The 24,040-nt window shown below is 39.9% G+C and overlaps 1 protein-coding gene across 2 annotated transcripts; it reads left to right on the top strand.

Moving 5' to 3' along the window:
- The first annotated feature begins 1,257 nt into the window (after positions 1–1,257).
- hmx3a (H6 family homeobox 3a) lies at positions 1,258–23,296 on the top strand. 2 transcript variants are annotated; one of them, XM_042434376.1, is made up of 3 exons: positions 1,258–1,317; positions 20,465–20,768; positions 21,712–23,296. In XM_042434376.1, the coding sequence occupies exons 2-3, from the start codon at positions 20,480–20,482 to the stop codon at positions 22,332–22,334; spliced, it is 912 nt and encodes a 303-aa protein (XP_042290310.1). In that variant the 5' UTR covers positions 1,258–1,317; positions 20,465–20,479; the 3' UTR covers positions 22,335–23,296. The 2 variants fall into 2 exon arrangements, with proteins under 2 accessions (XP_042290310.1, XP_042290309.1); XM_042434375.1 differs by having other exon boundaries at positions 1,263–1,317; positions 20,277–20,768.
- The last annotated feature ends 744 nt before the right edge of the window (positions 23,297–24,040 follow it).

Raw genomic sequence — 24,040 nt, forward strand, 5'->3', positions numbered from 1 at the left:
GTACTTCAGTTTGTACAGAGGAGGCCTTAACCCCAAATGTGCCTATTTGATGTGACATACTTTAAAAATACTTTAATTAAAAAAAACTTTTTTTTATATAAAACTACATAAATGAGAGATATTTAAGAACCACTATAAAAACTCATTAATTGAGAAGTCCTCATTCATGCCCCCTGGAAATAAACTTTTGAAATAGAAAATCCAAAATGCTTCTCTCTTTTTCCTGAGAAAATTGACCTCTTTGGCTTGACTTAATAACTTCTATGCCTATAAAAAATAGAGATGAAATGTGATGTTGCTTTTCATTGAAATGTCTTGCAACAGGACAATTTACATCATTCCTCTCAATGGAGCTCCTATGTTCAGTGATTCGCTCTTTAAAGGAACAAGATGTCTCATTTATATATTTTTTTACCACATGGACACTGTATCATATAGACAACATTTTTAAGTCCTTAATTTTTTTTCATTGGTAGGGAGTTTAAAAGACTTCAGTTTTTTGGTATAATAGCAATTTATGCAGGCTCCACACAAATGTTTGCTTCACAAGACTAGGTCAAAGCCTAATATATGACTGGGCCGTGTATGAAACACTGGAGGATGTCACTTGCAGCATTTTTAAGATGTTTGTTTTTATGTAAATTCAAGTTATTTATTTGTATAGCATTTTTCAAATAGTACTTGTAACTCAAAGTGCTGTAAACATAAGAAAAACATTTAAAATACTTTAAAAACACTGCAGCAGATTTTGAGTGTAGACTATGTGGTGCTGTTGTAAGAAGGGCTGAGTTAAGATTTGGGTTATTTTTTTTAATATAATTTCACCTACCCACAACCCCCTGCATTGTCTCTAATGGCCAGCAGGGGGCGACTCCACTGGTTGTAAAAAGAAGTCCGATTATTTAGAAGTCTATGAGAAAATGACCCTACTTCTCACTTGATTTATTACCCCCAGTAAACACTTTCCTAATGCGTTTTTGGTCTCAATCGCTAGTTCTGCAATACAACCTGATGTTCATCTTGTAAACTATGATCCCATTTAAAGTAAAATAGACAATAAAGCAGCGTATGCGTTAGGGCGTGGCTGCCTTGTGATTGACAAGTCGCTACCACGGCGACAACGCTGGTTACGTTACGTAACGTAATCATGGCAACCGCAGACTCGCAGAGTATAGGGCACAGATGTCGCTGCCGCCGTTTGTGTTGTGTTCCGTTCCGTTTATGGAAGTTAATTAATCACATTTTGGTTGCCTGAAATGTCTTGTTCAGCGTTTGGCTGTGATAACCTTCGAAGGAGTCGGCTGTTCGGCTTTTCCGGTAAGTACATTTTGTTTTAATGGTTTTAGGCATGTTTTTCGCTAGCGAAAATTAGCATTAGCATTAGCATTATTACAGTTAACGTTAACCATAGGCTGTAAATGCACCGTGCTAACCAAGTTAGCAGCTAGCGCTAGGATCAGCTCCATCTGGCTCCAAAAATCAAAGATGGCGGCGGTCTAATAGCTAAACTCGAGGCTTCAAAACATGGATGTACATCTCTGTATACATCTATGATGTACATCCATGCTTCAAAACGGCAGTCCTCAAACCAATGGGTGACGACCGGCACGGTGAGTACGTCCATATTTTTTACGGTCTATGGTGTGTCATGTAGATACTGCGAGTCCGCAGATGAACCAACTTCATTTGACGTATGGAAATTGACAAGAAGTTACACTGGCTACGGCACACAGATCCTCTCCGCTCACGTAAGTGTCATAAAACAGTATACTTCGCTCGGTAATAGTAGCACTATTCTCGTCTGAAAAAATAGCCTAAACTGTACACACACTGCACTGCTAACTTCATACTCTGTGGCACTGACCCTACTGTTGCGGTCCAGCCAAAAAATGTCTAAAACTACTAATCAATTATCAAAATTATTGCCGATTAATTTTCCGTCAATCGACTAATCGTGCATCGACTACTCGTTGCAGCTGTAATCAAGATTACACAGATCATGGCCGTGCTATCATTGTGTACAGTCACAGGATGCTCAGTGTACAGACAGCTAGTGTCTGTGTCACTTGTCTGTCCCCTGAGACAACAAGAACAGGACTTGGGTAGACATGACAGTCGACCTCATCAGTTGAACCATGACCGCCGGAGCAGCCAATTACATCACTTTCCAACAGCTCGAACAGCCTGTCCACACTAATGTTATTTTATTGCAATTTAATTATGCTCAGGTTTCCACTGGGGCCAGATCCTATTGAATAATTTACACACAGCCACAATGATTTGTCGGCATGCAAAGACAAAGTGCACACTTCTCTGTGCTCTCATTTGTTACAATAGTTTTGTTTTTGATTCTCATCATATAAATCACTAAAACAATAATCTTATGTTGTGTTTTCTGCTAAGTATTTCTTGCAGTAAGAACTGCTGCAGCCTTTGGTGTGAAAGAGGGATTTATTAAGCCTAAAAATACTTAAGGGGAATAATTGGTCAAACTTAATTTTACATTAATGACATGTCCACTGCACCATATATTAAGCAGTTCTGTTAAAGGGCAGTGAGCATGTATTAATCAGACTGAGAGCAGGTAATACTCTAATAGGGATTACTGGGGCTGGCATTTACACCCAATAATGCCGTGGTCACACTGATGGAAACTTACATAGAAAGGACTTCCTACAAATTTATTATGTGAAAAACTGTGTTGGATGTTGAATTAGCTACCTTAAGGTATGGAGGTAATTATGTAATATGTAATAATGTAATGTAAATCAAACACTTTTTGACTGTTTTGATACAATTATTCATATACTTAACATTTTTAAGCGCCTGACTTTAACTCAAAACCTTTACAAGACTATCCAAATTATACGAGCGAGTTTGAATACACACACTGCTGCATGTAGAATAGGCTTAGGGACAACACCTGTCTTTTGAGAAGGTTTGTTATCCACTTGCTCTGATTCACATTTAAAAGGCCTGAATGAAAAGGTTCCCTTCTCCTCTTAACCGCTTGATCTACGGGCTGTTTGTGGTTTAACGCGACACAAGACAATTCATTTGCTCCTCCTCTCCTGAAAGAAATTGGAATTTAATTTGGAGAAGGTCTTAAGCAGTTTTTTAAGACTTGGTGTCATTTGTTGGGCTTGTGTAAAAGCTGCATTAGAGATTACCCCTCTGGAAAAGCTTTTTAATCCTAGACAAGTGCAGCCATAGTAACGGTAGACGGGAGCCTCTTGGAGGCAGAAAGGTGAAGGGGGACTTTGACAAGATTTATTCTCTTTCTACTGAGACTGTTTCTTTCTTGAGGTCCCCTGCTCCACGTGGAGCATTTGAAAAAGAACTGAGAGGTGGGGGATAGGATAAAGGAGGTATATATTAAGCTTTTCTTTCTTCACACCACTTAATTTCCTTGCAGGCGCGCCTTGCGCCGTTGTAATGAATGTAATTGAGAATGCTATTATCTGGATCACACTTTACATCGGCAAACAAGACTGCCCCTCCCTCCACCTCCACCTCCCATTTAACTCAGCAATGAGACCTCCCAATTATGCAGGGAACAAGTGGCTTTTCATAAAGCCAGCGTGTCGCTCTTGATTGGTGAGGCTTGGAGCCGGCTACATGTGGACAAAGGATAGATTAGATGTGATATAGGCACACCAAAAACCCCATTTCCTTGATTAATTTCCTGCATGCCTCGCAGAAAGGGCCCACTCTCTCCGCGCTGAATTCTATCTCTCCTTTAAAGACAAACTTTCATCTTTTGATAAATGTGGCAACTCAATGGACAGACAGACATTTTATTGACCTAAGTTTGACCACAGCTGCCTGGGCTTTAGGAGGGAATAGGAGCAAAAAGAGAAATGTTTCACTTCAGCGTGGCAAGATGGGCTTATTTTTCACACAAAAATCTCAAAATCTGTTGTGTTCGACAGTATTTCTCCCCACCCTCTTTTCATGCTGATCTTTTTGTGTCTCATGTCATCACCTTCAGCACACATACACAAACATGGTTTGTTCATTCATTCTCTTTCTCTCTATTTCACTCACCCACACACAAAGAAACACGCTAAACACCCATTTGATAATAGTGGTGAACAGATATGATGGGACTTTATGAGGCGATGCGCGATAAAGCTGCTGTCACCTTAGGAGGTCTAAGTGTTCCTCTGACTGCCTTATTATCGTATTAAAGCAGCACTCGACGCATTCACACACACCTCAGCTAGGCTCTGACAACCCGGCGTGATTCTGTCCAATATTCCACCAGGCTGAAATATCGGGAACAATCAAATAGACTGTCACAAGTGACAAATTATACTATTACTCCTCAAAGATTGTCATCCTTGAAATGTATTCATAGCCATTTCTTCTTTATCGGTGAGTGATTATTCCTCTAAGCAAGCAATTCCCCAGTGATAAATTGGTAATCAATTCATTTGACTATCACGCTTTGAGAATGGCCGCAAGGGATCAGCAGCATTGGTCACTTCCATTCACTTGCATATATATCCAAGACTAACTCCTGATGCTACTGGGCCTGATGGATGCCGGCTGCCCCGACCACCTGACTCTTAAAGGTTTATACCATCAGAAACAGGTTGCCATCCGGAGCCAGTCACGACAGAAAGAATTGGCCAATATTTTTGACTGAAGTGGCATTTTAGCAGTATTTATTTGAGGGTCCGACTACCAAAACCATGGGCTACAAATAAAGAAGATGGTATAATAGCTTTTGACTGGCCAGCTAGCTCCCGACTTGAAATGAAGTGTCCAGTTGTGAGTTATCGTGGCCAAACGTCATTTGTACAGCCTGAAAAGTGGGGACATTTTTCTAGCTTGTCACTCTCTGGCTATAGCTCATTGTCCTGAATGATGCCTCTGAACGCACAGTTGCCCTAATATGAGCATTTCACTCGCACCACAAGAAGGCTGGTAATGGATTAGCCTGTCCATGAGAAGATAATATAGTGCGCCCACTGGCACATCCTTAAACACCAATGGGTCGTGGTCACACGAAGAGTATCAACTCTCAGCATGTCTGCCACGCTGTACACAGTCAGTACTGATCTTAGCCATCTTTATAGTTTTGACTAAAACAAAACAAGATCTCTTTTTTTTTTAGTCTCACTTAATTGTTTGGTCTTTGAAATGTAGGAAAATAGTGAAAAATGTGTATTAAAGTAGTTCAGAGTCCATGTGATGTTTTCATATTGCTAGTTTTGTCAGACCAACAGTCCAGAGCCCAAAAATATTTAAGGATAGCTTACATTTTTTTTAGCTGACATTAAAAGGGTTATTGGTGTCCTGTCCATACTGGCTGCAAAATATCCCTTCTTAAAGTGATTTCAGTGTAGGCTAAGTGATGGAGGAAACCAAAAACTCAGTGTACATTTGGGCATTTGAATACTGTTTTAAGACAAGTTTGAAAATTTGTGAAATTATTCTTTAAGTTTGGCATTTTTGCTTGAAAAATGACTCGAATGATTAATCAATCATCAAAATAGACTAAAAACTAAACTAATCATTTCAGCTCTACTCTTCATTTACTTTTCCCACTTCATTTTACGAGTACTGCCTAAAATATGAACATCAATAAATTAATTACACTTAATTACATTTTACCTTATTCTTTATATTCTATTTTATTCCTTAAAAATCCTGTTTATCTGTCACTTTATTACCTCGTGTTTCTTTTAACATTGTGTTTTATTGCCTTTTTATGTCTTAAGTAAAGCACTTTGAATTACCTTGTTGTTGAAAGGAGCTACATTATACACATCAACTTTCTGTGCCATAATGAGGACACCCAGAGTTTGAGTTTAATGAAAGAAGAATAAGCAAAATCTTTGGTAACTGGTTTGTAATTTTAAATTGTAGGATACCAGACTAACCCTTTTACGTTCACGAGATTCTTTCACAAAGTGCTGAATAAACTCAATAATTCACAGTCAAACAAGGATATATTTGGTTACTTTCTGAAGAGTGGACATGTTTTTACTTTTTCTTTTTGCACATTAAGAATCCCTTTAGTAATCATAATGCGTCAGTATCGTGAACAAAACTGGTCTCAGTATTCCTTGGGGAGCTCACAACATTAAAAACTCCAGCGCACTCCAAATTAGCTGTTGAGTTTTGATCTCTGTATGGATCTGCTGGAGTGGCTATTGAGTCTGAGTAAAGAGTGGTCTGAATTGGACAGTCCTGCTAATGTGAGGGAAGTTTTAGATTAATGAGGCTTCTGCCCTTTGAGAATATTGATCAAACCCAATCTGGCCAGGAACGATTTCCCATGCTCCCCTGCTGTAATATTAATAATGTATCAACATCACGAACAAAACTGGCTCTGTATTCCTTGGGGGCACCTACAGGATAAAAACTCAAAGCTCCAAGAAAATGTGAGGCACACTTTGAATGAGCTGCTGAGTTTTGATCTCCGTATGGATCTGTTGGAGTGGCTATTGAGTCGGAGTTAAGAGTGTCCTGCAATGGATAGTGCTGCTAATGTGAGGGAAGTTTTAGATTAATGAAACCTCTGCCCTTTTGAGGCCAAACTCTTGAAATTCTTTGAAATTTTATTAGTTTTATTGCTGACAAACAAATTGCAAATTTTACAGTTACATTGTAGAGAGGAATAAAAACAAAACGCCTGGGGTTCATAAAAGAGAAAAAACATTCCTCAGATAATTATCATAAAAAATGTAATACTTAGAGCAGCAGAATGGTTTGGAAATATTGCTTTAATTCAGTTCAGTCAAACATAGCTTTTCAGGAGTATTACAAGAAATGACAAGGTTATATTGTTTTGTTGTTTTAGATATAAAAAATAAACATCACTCTAAACAGTAATATTACAGCTAATGAATCTGGAGACATTTTCTAGAAAACAAACATGTCAACATTAAAACCACAGAAAAAGCAACAACTATTTATAGCAAGTATTTTGATGTTCGTCTTTTCTTGTTTTCTGCAAATAATGTTTTGCTGGATTGAAACTAAGGCGTATTTAGAAACAGACCTATTTGAGTTTGTTTATAATTGACTATCTAATGGCAGTGTCCAAACTTTTTCCCACTAAATATTTGAGACAAATCTGCACCAGATTACAGGACTAGGTAAAAACAAACAAACAAAACAAAAAACAAGCATATTTTACTGAATGAGGTCTAATTTGAAACCAAAGAAAAACATTAAAGGGCTGATTCAGCGTTTGATAACTGTTATAATATCAAATTCTTTTGCAGTAACAGAATATATACACCAGAAGTTCAGGATATTTCAATATAACACCTCAGAACTAAGTAACTGTCTTACCAGCACAATATTGATAAACCTATAAGGGAAGAATATGCCTTTGTTTCCTTATAGTATGTTACAGTTTTTCATTGTATATACCTACGTGGAGAGATATTGTGCTGTGCTGATTTTTGTTTTTCCAGATAAACTTAAATCCTCCAGATGTACATAGACTCATAGTATTGATCAAACCAGTCTGACCAAGAACAATTTCCGTTGGCACCCTGCTGTTCTCTTTGTCCTTTTCCAGTCAGTGATATTATTGACATCAGCCAGCCCAGAGGCCATCGTTGCAGATATAGTTTTTAATTTTTTCCATTTTACAGAATTTATGAAAATCTGCACTTTACAAATGATAACAGTAACATGCAGTTCAGTTTTGCAGCATTACTCAGCTCCGGTACTTCTACTATCATCTACTATCTTCATCTTAAATGGTGACTATTATTTATTTAGAAAATCATATTTTGAATTATTGAAAAAATGAAATAAATCTGATTATGGGGTGATATTTTTTTCACCTGCTTCCAATCAAGTCAACTAATTGCAGAATGAAGACTCATTTTCTTGATACTAGTTGAGCAATCTGTCATAATCTGTCTCGTTTTAACACACATACATTAAAAAAAAAAAATCATGAAACAGAGAAAACTGCACTAACAACATGAAGAAATATTCCACTATACTGCTGGATTTATGCTGTTCAGTTTCAGTGTGTGAAAATCCAAACATGTCACATTATCAACCAAGTGTGACCCAACAAACTGATCCACATTTCTCAGTAGCAGAGGATGGAGCGTCTCAAACCACAGCAAACATGCTTGTTATTGTCTTTTACAATACTCCTCAATACAAATAGGTACAAAAACAATATTAACACAGATTACATGTAGTTTGTTTTTACATCAGCCTCAGATCCAAGCTCCAGGAGCTGCTTCCTCTCCCTGCAGTGGCTCTGTCTCCGGCCCTCCTGCAGGCATCGTTAGCCAGACGATGATGGGAGCTACAATGGCCATAATGGGAGGGTTGACTGACCCCTGACCCCGTATCGATCTGCTGGCTGTGTCCAGCTGGGCCTCCCCAAACCCAGTCAGCTGGAGAGGTGTTTAAAAGCTAACACCCCGGCTCCCATCCACTCCGCTACACACTCATTAATTACATCATTTACCTGTGACAGTGACAAACCTGCCCGGCCACGCCGCAGTTTATTAGGGTCACTGTATAAAGCCCAGGCCAAACCCAGATCAAAAGTGTGTGTGTGTGTGTGTGTGTGTGTGTGTGTGTGTGTGTGCAATGAGGAGTGAAAGACCCCATCTCATACAGTATGGGATTATGAGTATAGATGCATGCTCCAAAGGGGAGTGTGACTGCTTTGTCCTGGCCTGTCGAGCTCCTTAGTGGGGAAGTTTATTTTGATTTATCTGATATGTTGAAAGACAAAGATTGCCAATTTTCTTGTACAGACAAGGATATGAGTATAGATTCTAGAGGAAAAAAATCACAAACAAAAACCTCCAGTAAACTTTATCATTGTAGTCCTTGTAAAACACCACCCAAACGACGGTATTTGACATGTTTTTGGATGAAATATAAAATATTGTAGATTTAAGACCACTTCCTTTTTATGTGTTCTGTGTTTGTACTTTCTATGCCAATTTGCTGACTCAGTTCTTGGCCCCTCTTTGTTGTCTTTGCTGCTCAGGAGCAGCTGGATGTTTGTGGCCTATTCATTCCTCAACTTTTGTTGCTGCCTTTGCATTGCCTCTTATTTCTGCAGGTGTCTCCAGCTCTATATCAAGCTAAAAATCACCCCCTTTTCCCCCCTTGCTCTCACCCCTCTATCGTTTCCTCCTCTTTCAATATCCCCCTTCCTTTTCTCCTCACTATAGCCCTCTACACAATAAAAGACTATTGGTTTCCTCTTGCCATACCTTTCCCACTACACACTGGTATTTCAATCTTGGCTCAATCGAGAAGGCTGACCTGGAGACATAAAGAATTGGCTTTAAGGCTTTCGAAATGGAACTAAATCTGCTGCAGGTCACACTGGGGGAAAATAAGCGGCAAATGTAAGTAAGCATGAAATAGTTTTTCATAAATAATCCAAATGACAGCAGGCTTTCTAATGGTGCCAGGGGGCTGTAAAAGAATATGTTGCCAATTTCTCCCCTATTAAAGTGAAATAGAAAGCCAAATACATAACGGTGCTGACGGAAAAGTTGCATACCTGGGCCCGTTACAGTGGAGATTGAGGACACAGTTGGGTGTTAGAGGTAGTTGTAGTTGGAGGTGAGGTGGGGGAGTGATTGCTCGCCGTACAGTCAAGGTCTTTCCACTGCGGGGAAAAGAATGCCCCTTCTTCACATCAAATCAATTGGTCAATAACTGCCCCCCCCCCCCCCCCCTTTTTCCTGCATGTGCACAGGTAGGCAGCTCTCATCTGTCCCTGCGCAATGTTGATTTGATTTGCACTCATGTTTTTACAAATAATCAATGCTCACATTTTGACTAATACAAGGGCCTGTAACAGCGTACATCATCAGAGAGGGGGGAAAAAGAGAGAAACAAGGGAAGAAGTAAGAGGCATATATGGGTATGTTATTGACAGAAAAGATAAACGCCAGCATGTAAGAGTGCTGGGTGGTCTTAACGAGACTAAAATAGTAGAGAGTCATTGTGGTTGCACTACAGAGCCCTCCAGGTAACCTTTGTACAGTATCATATCTGTTTACAGTTATTTCTCTGGATATGAAGATGTTCGATAATAATAGGGCTGCAACTAACAATTATTTTCATTATCATTTAATTTGTTGATTATTTATTTGATTAATTGCTTAGTTGTTTGGTCCATAAAATGCCAGAAAATGGTAAAAAACTGTTTTCAAATGTCTTGTTTTGTCCCGAGCACCAGTCCACAACCCAAAGATACTCAGTTTACTATCAAAGAGGACTAAAGAAACCAGAAAATATTCACATTTTTTAAAGCTGGAATCTGAAAATATCCTTAAAAAATGACTCAAAATGTTTAATCAATTACCAAAATAGTTGCCGATTAATTTCATTTTTGCAACTAACTGATTAATTGACTAATTGTTGCAGCTCTTGATTAAAATGCTTGTTTCCTCCAAATAACAAACTGCGTGCGTTACCTTTACCATTAAATACAAGTTTCCATTAAGATGTCACATCCTAGAAGCCTGAAGTCTGGATGTGGACTGTGAGAATAGGGAAAAAATGGGCATCACATATGGTGTGCTATCCCAGCCATAAAACATTTGATTGGGCTTTTTGATGTTAATCTAGCTATTTGAGGATAGTATTTGTGTGTGTGTGTGTGTTTGGGTGTGTGTGTGTGTGTGTGAGAGAGAGAGAGAGGCTGATCTGAAGTCCCCTTGAGTCAGAATCTGTTATTTATTGCTATTAAATGGTTAATTTTCCCGGTGCCCTGAGGACTTTGGGGTGCATTAAGATGTGAGGAAGATAGAGTTGTCAAGGGTTGGTGTGAATGCTTGATGTATTAGGAGAGCAATTTTGCGAGATCCATTAGGGATTTGTTCTGGTCCCTCATACATTTTCCGCTTTTACTTAAACAAGGAAAATGATGATATGACTCAAACGATTTTTATTTAATTTCATGTTTGGGGAGTAAGTATCTATATGATATTTATATCTGTTTTTTCTGTTTATAGCTATATAGCTATGTCTACATGGCCAAAAGTATGTGGACAGCTCAATCCAAAAACATGACCATTAACATGCTGCAATAACAGCCTCCACTCTTCTGAGTTGGCTTTCAGCTGCAAGGATTTGCTCCCATTCAGCCACATGAGCATTAGTGAGGTCAATAACTGATGTTGGGCAGTAAAGGCCAGGTCCAATTCATCCTAAAGATATTGGATGCGGTTGACGTCAGGGCTCTGTGCAGGCCGGTCAAGTCCTTCCACATCTAACTCAGACCCGGCTTTGTGCATGGGGGTATTTTCATGTCGAAACAAGAACGAGTTTTCCCCAAAACTGTTTCCACAAAATTGGAAGAACACTATTGTCTAAAATATCATTATATGCTATAGCATTAAAGGATACTGCTCAGCTGCAGTGGAAGGATAGTAATAAAAAGAGGGAATTTGGCACTAAATAGACAGTAACTTTGAAAGATGTTGACTTGATTTGACTAATGTGGATGGCAGAAGCTTCAAATTAACTTTAAAATACATTTTTGCTTTAAAGGAGGGCTGTAGATTACATTGAGAGTGCATTATGAAGGGATCTATTAATAGCCACTAGGAGCAGGAGGAATGATTACAGCAAGAACAACATTTGTCAATGTTCATTTGGGCACCGGACTGCTGTTTTAAGACAGACTTGAAAAATTGCGAACCTATCCTTTAAGATTTCCCGTAATTGTTACTAATGGACCTACCCCACACCATGAAAAATTTGGCCATATAGTCTTTATCTTTATCTATTCTGACTATAGCTAAATGTTTAGGAGAAATAACTCTACACATCAAATTAATCTGTCTATCTCTCACTTTGTGCCTGTTTAAATTTGTGTGTGTGCGCGCAGGCCTCTCTTGTCTCTGCTCAAGTTTCCTCTCATTAGGCAGTCCTGACAGCTGCTGGAAGAGGCAGAGGAGCCATACTAATCAGCTGACAGACAGTAATAGCACTCTTTACCACCCCACGACATAAGAGAGGGAGAAAAGAGAGCAAACAAACACCAATTACTGTCCGTCATGAGGACGAGGAGGAGGCGGAGGAGGCGAGGGGAGGGGGGGCAATAATGTTTGGGCTCTCTTTGTGATCATGCGCTCCTTGCTACCAACAGACCAAACAAGAGGGTCAGCAGAGTTGTGTCCACAGGGAAGACATGAGTATTAGTGTCAAGTAGGAACACACAATTTTTGTTCTCTGACCCGGAGAGTGGAAACGGAGACTCTTGTTGAGTTTAATAGTCTTGTTCCTGTTTTGTGTTTGGGTATTTCCTCTGTTATCCTCTTCAGTTTCAGAGCGTTTATCCCATCGTGTGTGTCAGATAGCTGCAGGTTCTGAACTAAGCCGATGGAAAAGCAGAAACAAAGAGGCAGTTAAAGTGCTATTAGTTTTGATCGGCATGTAATGGACTCTTATTCATTAGCCAATTCATTGATCCATCAGTAATCTATTTTCCGACGCAGGAGCTGAATCTCAATCCATTTCCTGAAGTGTCTTGAGTCAAGACGAAATGTACCCCAACCTTTTACTTAATTCTGATGAGAGGATCTGGTTCCTCCTTTAATGCGGAGTTCCGTCACATTACTATAGAGTGCACACGTCAGTCACACGTAGATGTGACTTATGTCTGTCTGGCCTAGGGATGCACCCCGTCTGTTTTTCGGGCCTCACTCGAGTCGATTCCTCTGGTCTGCTTGCAGGGGTCTAGTGTAACACTTTCTCATCCCTCTCAGGATCACATCCTTGATAGCAACAGCTCTTCAATTATGCAGTGACACAGAGAGATCGGCTGACTCCTTGGACACGGACAAGATAATATGGTGACACTGAGGATTCATTACACCAGTTCTCTGGGTCAAGGCTCTGGGTTCATAGCCAAGCTCTTTAGAGGACTGTACTGCCAGTTAAACATTTTTGAATGTGAATGTAGAGGCAAAAATGTTGAATCACTGACTTAAATCATTTCAGTTCAAAGATTCGTAGTATGTTCACTTTTTTAAGCTAAGCAAACCCATCACCATTCATAACACCGTGTCGTTCTGCGCTGCTACTGACTGTCTGCAGTTGATTAGTATGTTCAGTCTGTTGGCTGTTCAAGCTGTGGCGTTCTGTTCTGGCTCATGCGAGAGCTGTTTATAAGGTTTAATAGCTCAGCAGCCGCCTGTCTGTTACAGAGTTATCACATCATAATTGTTAATGTGGCTTTTGCAGTCATTCAGTAAGCTTTTAAGCAGGCAGTAACACCATGTATCACGGCTGAGCTGACAACAGTGCTTTCAGTAACAGCTGAGGAGAACTCCACTGCTAAAAGCTACTGATTCAGTGATGGCAATGATTCAGTTTTGTAGTTTGAAGATTTGGTCTTTAAAGATTTGTTCGTACATGTACTGAGCACCTCTAGCCCTCTGATATTAGGAAATTGTGGAACTTAAATACAGTCAACAGCATCTTCTAAAAGAGACTGTATTTAAAGGAATAGTTTGACATTTTGGGAAATATTCTTATTAACTTTCCTGCTGAGAGTTGGATGAGAAGATTGATACTACTCTCATGTTTGTACGGTAGCTCTAAAACTTGCCGATCAACATGTTATATCTTGTTTGTTTAATCTGTACCAACAACCAAAGTGTTGAAATGTCAGTTCATCATTTTCCGAGTCTTGTGCCAAACTATTCCTTGGCTCGGAGCAATAACTTCCTTGAGTCTCTGCTGGTTGCCTAGTAACTGGTCCATTAATACGGTGAATTGTGGTTTTCACACTTCTTTTTTTTTTTTTTTTTTTGTACGAATTAAACAAACAAGATATAATGTGTTGATCAGTGAGCTTTAGAGTTGCCAGGCTAGTGCCCCCCCCCCCCCCTTTTCCAGTCTTTGTGCTAAGCTAAGCTAACCAACTGCTTGCTCCAGCAACATATTTGCCATACAGAAATAGGACCATTAGCCTATCATTCCTCTCATGTAACTCTGCACAAGAGAGCAACTAAGTGTATTAACCAAAATGTCAAACTATTTCTTTAATAATTTTGTCGCTGGCAAGATTACTAATCAATGATGTGATTAAAGTGATATAAAACAAACAAGCTCCTTTTTTTTAAACTACATCCTCGGTTGAATGGGTCGCCCGGGTCACATTTAGATATTGTTAAGTGGCTTTGAATAGCTCCCTTGATTTCACAGTTCCAAATGACCCGCGATAATCAGGTCATTAAAATGAGCCCATTCTCCACATCTGACACACTTCCACTCCCGCCTCATCTGAATAACAAATCAGCTGTGGAGTGCTTTCTCAAACAGAAAGAGGGGGGGGAAAAAAGAGAAAGAGGGAAAACCAACTTTCTCTTTATTTTCAGGTTAACCTTATCTCTATATTCAGGAGTAAAGATGGCAAGTAAGCTAGAGGGGGGGAAAGGTCCTGTCAAAAGTGCCAGTGCCTGTGTGAAAGTACCCGGTTTTCTTAATTCATCCCTTAGGACCGGATAAGTCTATCAATCTGTTAAATTGGAAAGCCATTAGGTGCCCTGGTTTATGTGTTTCAAGCTGTTAACTAGAGGCTGATTGATTGTTGTTCCTTTGATGGGATATGCTGATCTAATCTCACTGTGTGCACGTTTGCAATAAATTACACAATTCATTTCCCCCCATTTAGAGGAGGGGGGAAATCACACCTCCAGGCATGCCTACGCTCTGCAGGCAAAAGAGCAGGGAACCTATTTTATGGTGCCATTTAGCCAGCAAGCTTTCAGCAATCCCAGCCTTCTTTCTAACCCCCCTCCTTCGCCCCTCTACCCCTCCAAAAAATCGAAGCATAATCAAGGTGTATGTTTAGAAAATTTATTGTTATAATTTTCCCCCATAATCTCTTCCATTTTCCTGCAGCCGCGGTGACATAGATCATCATCTAAAAAGAGAAAATGGATAGCAGTTTAAAATTTATCGGTCTTTGATTCTCAATTATACGTGTTTATGACTTCATCTGTCTTCAGTGACTTCAACCTTTTCCATTATGGTGGAATATTATTTGTACGGAATCCATTAAATTCACAAGGCAGGACTCTAATGGTGGGGCTGCAGCGATTTGCAGAGGGAAAAGTTTTGAAAGGTTGGCTTTAGGAAAAGCGCGGCTGTTATGACACAAGAAATTGCTTTATTGATGGTCTGCTCTGCTGCCTGTGCATTTGGCCATTTGTTACCCAGCCCATATCTATATCTCAGGCTGACACTGATGAGAACTTTTCTGTTGCCCTCTCCAGATTACTGAGTTGTAATGACACATACAGGCAGGCTGGGTAAAAAGCCCAGACTCACTGACGATCCAGGGAAGATTTTTGGAGGTACAGAAAGTGGATATTGAGGCTGGGTGCCTTGAGGGCTTGGACGAAGCTGCTCGTAATAGAGAAAAAGGGCTACATTGCTCCTGTGACTGTTTCCATCCAAACCCTACAGAGGTCATCATCTCTGCTGAGAAACAATAAAGGGAAAGAAGGAGTGATAAAATGTAGATAAAATGATAGCAGGGGAGATAAAAAGGAGAATTCATCTTCTATGAGCCCATATCAACTCATAGCATGCTAAGCGACATGTTTTCAGAATATTTCTAAAAGGGAGCGATCATATATTTATCGGAGGTATTACAGCCTTGTGTTACATTTGCCAGAAGAGCTGTCATCCTCATCTTAAATACATATTGTTTCCTGTTTACACAGGAAGTAACAAGATTCCCTCTAGTCAAGTGGCAGCTGAAGTGCTCCAACCCGAATGACATTGAGCTCCTTCGACTGGCTGGTGCAAGGTGCCGAGTAAAAGCCAATCACACTGTAATTCAAGATTCGCCTGGCCACTTACAATCAATACCTGCACAATCCCAATTAAAGCTTGCCGGGTCAGTGGAGGGCCACCAATTCCTTTACAAGTTAAATGCAATACTTAAATCTAAGCAATCTCAGTGTGGCCTTCGCCGGTTTAATGGCTCGTCCCAACAGGAGTGTCCAGTTAAAAGTCCAGGAAGGACACGGGGGTGGACAGCTCTCGGTGATGAATGCTGCCGTCTGTTGTTAATGCAGTTTGACACTAAGATCTTGTTGTCCAACAGGATTCTGTACAAACTCTCCATTTCAAATCCTCATTCCAATTGAAAACATCATGTTCGGAAAGGTTACATGCACAGATTGTGTTTCATCAGCTGACATCCGTGTTTACTCAAGCCAGAGTCATTTTGCGGTATAAGATTGTGTTTAGACTGTGTCATAACAAAGGTCTGTAATACAGCAGAATGTGATCCACATTTTTATTAAATTAAACCCCCCCCTTTTTTTTCTTCAGTTTTACTGAAATTTTCCTAAATTGGTACAAAGACTCACAACCTCAGAACCAGTGGAAAGTAATTACATTTACTCAAGCACACATTTATACTTGTACTTTACTTGAGTGTTTCCATTTCATGTTCCTTAATACATTTACTTCACTACATTTCAGAGGGAAACATTGTACTTTTTACTCCATTACATTTAACTGACAGCTTTAGCTACTAGTTACTTTGAAGATTAGGATTTTACTATCAACCATTTATAAAATAAGATGCATTTTTGTAGATTAAACTACAAAACAGCATAAAAAGTAGTTAAAATTAGATCCACCTTGACTAACTACAAAAGGAAAATGCTTTTTACACATTAATGCATCAGCAGTAATGGTCCAACAATACACTGTAATATACAGTATACTGTGATAGTAAAACATTTTTCTGCATTATGAGTACTTTTGCTTTTGATATAAGCACATTTTTACCAATAATTCTTTACTTTTACTTAAGTGACATTTTCAGTGCTCGTACTTGTAATATAGTATTTTCATAATGCAGTATTGCTGCTTTTCCATAAGTAAAGGATCTAAATACTCCCTCCGCCACCACTCAGAACTCACAGTTCCACCTTCAACATCTCATACCCACTTCTTTTTCTCCATTTTTCCCTCCAGTTTTCTCTCCCTGAGCTTTTGCCATTGCATCCATGCCACCACAATTTTGACCCACAGAAAGGAATTCTCACAAGATATCAAAACAAAAATCTATATTTAATATGGGAGCAATTACAAAGCGAAGTTGGCTGCACAGGGCCGTTGTCACCAGAGCGCGTGTTTTTCATCAAATAGGTCATTAGACGATGATGGATGTAAACCTATAAAGTATCTAAACTGGACCTTTTAACAAACCACGAGCAACACTATCATTTCTCTAATAGAACCTGCTGACCGTGTCATTCCCTCCTGCCATTTGTCATTTTTCCTTGTGAAATAATCAATATCTGGGCGCTTTGAAATAAATAATATAAAAGTCATAGTAACCTACCCGAGGAGCAACAAAAATAGACTTATGGAGCATTCAGAAGGCCAATATGGCCTTTGGGCAATGTCTACTGCATTTTTTAATCAATGCAAAATATGAACTGTATTTTCTAAGGTGCAAACTACAGGATCTTAGTTTGTGCAGTTTATTTTCAAGGTTAGCATCTGTTTTGCTCTTTTTATCCCCAGCTATGTATGTGTTGGATTGCCATTAGCCACAATAAGAAGTCTTGTAGTAAAGTATTATTTGTGGAGTAAATATTGATATATTATTCAAAAACACAACGAGTCATAAAAAATCACTTTTATTCAACGGTTTAAATAATAATACACAGAGGAGAGTAATTTATCTGCACTATTCTATTTGCACCGTCTTGGTCACACAGATGTTCACCAGGCATCGTTCATTTCCTGACATCCCTCCACCTGAACCTTCATCTTTCTGAAATATTGTGACACATCCATAACTTAAATTTAAACAACTGGAATTATTTACAATAATCTCAGACAACTATATTTTTAGTTTTGACACGAAGAAAATGTACTTTGTCAAGGAAGACGGATGATGTGATGTGAGTGAATCACAAATGTCTGCTTTACTGACAGATATTCTGCCCTGTTGGATTAGTATAGGTTGAGTAAACTGTGTTGAAGTTGTCAATTATTTTAATCATTTTAATAATGATAATAACTATCTTTATTTCACCACGTTGGTCTGTTTTTTTGTTCTAAAATTTCTTGTTTGATATATGGACTACTGTATGTTATATGTGTAAAGCTGGATTTACTCTGTTCCTTTAATGCTACTAAATGTGAACAGAGTTGAACACTGATGGTATCCAAAATGGTTTTATGGATATAAACATAAGTGGCACCTGATACACTATTACAATAAAATAATAAAAAAAAATAAAATGACTGCATCTGGATGTAAAATTTCAATTGTAAGAATCAAGGCTTTCTGTCCATCACACCTCCATTTAGATTCAGACTGTCCTTATTCACAAAGCATCTAATCCCAACCAGAGATACACGTTTTGCACCACAGCCTGTGTGGTGTGCCATGAAATACCTGCGAGGGTGACCATGTAAGGAAAGGTGGTAATTACATCACAGTAACAGGATATCTCCACTTGAGCAGCACACTAAATGAATGACACGAGTTAATACACGGACATACCGGCGCATGTAGGAACTCTCAAGATGATGGAGGGAAAAAAAAAGGCACCTCAGTACAACCCTTACCTCGTCACTGACACCCCTCATTATGGCTGCATATCACATGGCTAATGAATGTCTTCAGGGAACAGATGATGATGATGATAATTCATAACTGGAATGAGTATCTCAGTTAGGTCACACGTGTGATCACATTTTATAGGACAAAAAGAAGAAAGTTGTCCAATTTTTTGACTTTTTTGTCACTTTAGAGGACATTTACTTGTATTTATTCCCTGCATGGTGACTTATCCTAACACACACTCACACACTCCCCTCACACATGCGCACAAACTTGCATTTCCTCCTCACGGCCCACAGAGGACGCTGTCTCCCCGTTCTTCTACACCATCCACCATCCGGCTGCTTTTTTTTTTTTTTTTTTTTAAACAAGTCAATTAATATCAATGAGCGAATATACATAGCACATTTACAAAGAGTGCAATCTGAGGGATGAATTAACCAAATCGATTAGGGAGGATAAGTGACTGTGCGACCCGCAGACATGGTGGAAGTGGCCCTCGCTGGAAATCAATGAATTAGAAATATGAATCTAATCGCCCATTGGTGACACGTCGAGTAGCTGCAGCCTGATCTCAGGCCTTTTTCATATTGTGTCTGAGAGTCTGATAAGCAACAGTTTGGAGATAATTTGACGATTACAGTGATTACACACTCTTGGTGATGTTTAATTCGTTTTGTCAGCGTGTTGGGGTGCAAAATTTAAACGAATACTATTACTATTAGTTATTATTATTAAAATAGAGCGCGATTCCCGAGACTTTTGCTCTATTTATGTTAACATTACTATTATGAGTCTACATGGCTTTCAATTGGAGTATTAAATCTAGTATATGTGCTGTTGGATAGCTGTTATGGCTGGTTTGTTAATCTCACACAACAGGATTTGCTTTGAGATAATTTGCTTTTTATTCAATTTAATCTATTTGACGGACACAAATACATTGCAGACCTGGATAACCAATGCAAGCTTTAGGTAGGCCTGTGAGTAGACTGTAAGCTGTAGGCTATTATTATTTTCTTATTTCGTTGAACCGCATAGGTTCTGGGGATAATTTTAGAAAGTTAAATAATATTTATCTATAGTGATAACCAAATTTTAAAAAACAACAAAACCCCTGCGGCCTGAATGGAAAATGTAGCCTATCACTAAATGTAAAAGAAAAAACCCCACAGAATTATGAGTAAACTAATGCAGTCGATCTGTGGCTGGCTGTAATGTTAGTTGTGTGTTGAGGCGCTTATCCCAAACCTTCCTTTTTGGCGCTAACAGCCCTGTGTTCATTTGCTGCCTAATTGGACTATATGAGACCAATAACAGGCGAGCGCACACAGCCTGCAGCCAGAGCGCACAGAGAGGGGAGGATGCTCTCTCTCTCTCTCTCTCTCTCTCTCTCTCTCTCTCTCTCTCTCTCTCTCTCTCTCTCTCTCTCTCTCTCTCTCTCTCTCTCTCTCTCTCTCTGTACTCACCGTCTCTCCCTTAATCCCATTTGCCATTGTACATGCCCAATCGCCTATACTTTCCGCATTTAACTTGGATGACATTTTTATTTCATCATTAGCATCAGACGCCAGACTGACTGACACGGTGGACACAGTTTGCGTTTTGACGAAAGAGCCCGGGATGATATATCTCCTGTGTTTGTACATGTTTTTACCGCTCAAACAGCTTTATTTTATTATTTTTCTAGCCTAGAAGGACGTCTGTTTTGACGCGCTCTCCGGGTGTGAAATCGAGTCTCCGCGTTAAATCGTCGAGAAGAATAAAACAGGGAGTCATCGTAGCCAGGATATCAGCAGACTGTAAGTCAGCCTCGCTGTTTTGTTTTGGTTTTTTTTTTCTTTTTGATTTCTTGCTTCCGTGGTCCTTTGCGTCCAGACCACAGCCACAGCGATGCCAGAGACAACGCAAGAGACGTGCGCTTCGGCCAAGGACTCTCCTTTCTTCATTAAGAATCTGCTGAACTGTGATAACAAACCGTCCAAACCCAAACCCGTGCTGGCTGCCGCTAAGGCGGCTTTGGAGGGGGGATTTTCCCTCTCCCAGGTCGGGGAATTCAACTTTCCACGCTTTGACCTGCCCGCACAGAGGTTCAGTCTACCGGCTCACTACTTGGAGCGCACCTCGGCGTGGTGGTACCCCTACGCCCTCAGCTCATCCGCCCACCTACACAGAACCGAAGGTAAGACCGACAGACAGAAAACAATAATATTTATTATACATTATGGCCAGTGTTGATTTTTGAGTTTCTTTTTCTTGACCATTAAAATAGCAAGGGAATGTTAAAGGAAAACTGTTTGTTTAATAACAAACACATTAGATGACCTTTCCGGACCACGTGCACATGTCTATTAATATATCTAGTAATGTCACTGCACTTCCTCCTCAGATATTCAGTAGATAAGAGGAGGATTTGGGATGTTTTGGTGATGAGTAATAATATTGGTTGTCTTTGCCACACCGCCGAGTGAACTGGCGCCTTGTCCCGTATGAAGGCCTATTTTGTTATGCCATGCACGAGGGATAATAGATCAATAAAGTGACACACTGTGCATAAAATGAAGTAGACATCATCAAATCATCGGATGAGGGTGACGATGCGCAGCGTGCTTTTGATTTGTCTATTGGCGCTCACTCTGAACATCTTACCCCAGAGGTTTGACCACTGACAAGCTTTTACCTGCCCGTTTCTGTGATTTATTCACGCGGGATTCAAAACACGCTGATATGAACGGCACTATCATGGCTTCATGCAAAGTCAAAAGGGATTTTTTTTTTGCTTGCCTTGTTAGAAGAGAGGTTATATAACCAATTTGTTAAAATAAAAACTAACACAGACCTAGATGTTGAATAGTTTATTTCTTTAGTGCTCCTTTTATCAGGCTAATAAATAATAGTTTGAATAGGCCTATATTTGAACACGGTGTCAGTTGGGCATGGTGTCCTGTGTGGCTCCAAAAATGGGTGATATTGATGTTACAAGACAGTTTTTGGTGCTATTTAGGACCACTCTGGTTTTCCTAAAGCCCACATGCTGTCAGAATCAACAGGCTGTTGTAAAAAAAAGTCAGACACCATCAGGCCCCAGTGTTAATAACCACATATCCCTGTGTCCCCCATTCCAGTCACCGAGAAACCAGGAGCCAGAGACTCCTCTCCAACCTCGGGCACGGACAGAGACTCGCCGGACCTGGTGCTCAAATCCGAGCCAGACGCCAAAGACGACGACGAGGACGACGAGCACAACAACAACAAAAGCGGCGACGAGATCATACTGGAAGAAAGCGACACGGAAGAAGCCAAAAAAGACGAGCTGGGGGAGTGGAAGAAGATGGACGACGACAAGAAGCCGTGTCGCAAGAAGAAGACGCGCACGGTTTTCTCCCGGAGCCAGGTGTTCCAGCTGGAGTCCACCTTCGACATGAAGCGGTACCTGAGCAGCTCGGAGCGGGCCGGCCTGGCCGCGTCCCTGCACCTGACGGAGACTCAAGTGAAGATCTGGTTCCAGAACAGAAGGAACAAGTGGAAAAGGCAGCTGGCCGCGGAGCTGGAGGCCGCCAACCTCAGCCACGCCGCGGCGCAGAGGATAGTCCGGGTGCCCATCCTTTACCACGAGAACTCGGCCTCGGAGAGCGGAGGCGCCGCTGCCAACGTACCCGTGAGCCAGCCGCTGCTCACCTTCCCGCACCCCGGCGTCTACTACTCCCACCCCATCGTCACATCCGTGCCGCTGCTCAGACCGGTTTGAAAATAACTGAGTTTTACGGCACAAATTGGTGTCTATTTCCAAAATCAACTAATGCGAAAAGTAAAAAAAAAAAAAAAAAAAAGGACACAGCCTAATATTTTTGTACAACTGACTAAATGAAGAAACAAAGAAAAGAAAAGAGACACACTGTCAGGCCTACATGGACCTATTTAGGCAAATATGTTGTGTCATTTTCCATAAGGTTGCAGTTTACACGTGATCCGACAATTCAATTTCATATTATTATTATTATTGTTATTATTATTATTATGATTATATGTAATTATCACCTCAGGAGTCCACCTGCTTACACTGCCTGATGAGTGTTTTGGTTTTTTTTCTCCCTAGTTCTACACCATGACTGTTGTTGACAGGACAATGTTGTGTAAAGTACAAGAAAATTTACATTGTTTACAAAACCTGGCGGCCTAGAGGCGCGGGCCTGCTTATCATCTGACAGTTATTTGGTTTAATTTACATTTCCAGAACTGATAACACGAATATGTGCAATACACTGACGGTGTGCTGTGAATGAATGAATCCATGTTTTGTCATCCACGGTGGAATATTGATGAGGCTCTTTTGCTTTTTTTGTAATATTTCCCTTTTTTTTTTTTTTTTTTTTTTTTTTGCTTTTCAAAGCGCTTGACGGGGGACAATCAAGACACTCTCAACTGTAAAAATAGCCATGTAGCTTTATGTTTAGTTTTAGTGATTCTCACTCCTGCTCCCTCCACACGGACACGTCCTTCAAGCACAAGTGTGAGCTCCACTGTCACTTAATCTACTAAAAATATCGACTACACTGGTGTACAAAATATGTAAATGTATATATTTAATGAGGAGCGGGGAGAGGAGCTGCCACTTGCGGCTTCTTCTTTGTACAGAAAAAAAACAACGTTTTGATATTGTATTGCTGAACCATGTTGTGAAATAAATGGAGAATATTCCTTACATTTTTAGGAGTGCAGCATCGTGTGCTCTGTATCCCAGATCTATATAATTTCTACTGTGTTCGTGAAGATTTTAAACCAGAGGAGGTGAAATGAGTCATATTTAATTAATACATATTTAATTTTTCGTCACTACAACGGGTTTCATTTTTTTTACACTATCTTCATGCATTGGCATACAAAAAGTCTTCACATTATGATACAACTAATTCATCTTTAATCTGATATAGAAGAAAAAATACGCACAAACACACACACACACACACACACTTGGAGGTTGGGCAGGTGGGTTTCTGTAATCATCTTACTGTTATGCACTTTAAAAACGTTATTTTACATAAAAAGTGGCTCGGTCAATTAGATGCGTAATTGCCACCATCTTGCCAAAATTATCAGTAATGTATTCAGAGGAGGACATTACTCCCTGAATATGAGCTGCTGTCTTTTAACATTTTTCCTCTCTCTCTCTCTCTCTCTCTCTCTCTCTCTCTCCTCTCTCTCCTCTCTCTCCTCTCTCTCTCTCTCTCTCTCTCTCTCTCTCACTCTCTCACTCTCTCTCTCTCTCACTCTGTGTGTGTGTGTGTGTGTGTGTGTGTGTGTGTTGTATGTTCAGTAGAGAGATGGAAAGATCTATGGCAAATATTTCCACCTCCAATTTGTTTGGTGTTGCAGCAAGCTCTCAGTTTGACAGCTTTATCTTTATTTAAATTCCGTATTTTAAGCACATTTTAAAATATGTCTTAATCCAATTAA

Source organism: Thunnus maccoyii, chromosome 14 (genome assembly GCF_910596095.1).
Source record: "Thunnus maccoyii chromosome 14, fThuMac1.1, whole genome shotgun sequence".
In the NCBI taxonomy this organism is placed as follows: domain Eukaryota; kingdom Metazoa; phylum Chordata; class Actinopteri; order Scombriformes; family Scombridae; genus Thunnus; species Thunnus maccoyii.

Excerpts from the sequence above, each read along its gene's own strand:
- hmx3a (XM_042434376.1), top strand. The coding sequence starts at position 20,480 with ATGCCAGAGACAACGCAAGAGACGTGCGCTTCGGCCAAGGACTCTCCT. Across the intron at positions 20,769-21,711 it reads CCACCTACACAGAACCGAAG|TCACCGAGAAACCAGGAGCC; the intron begins GTAAGACCGACA and ends CCCCCATTCCAG.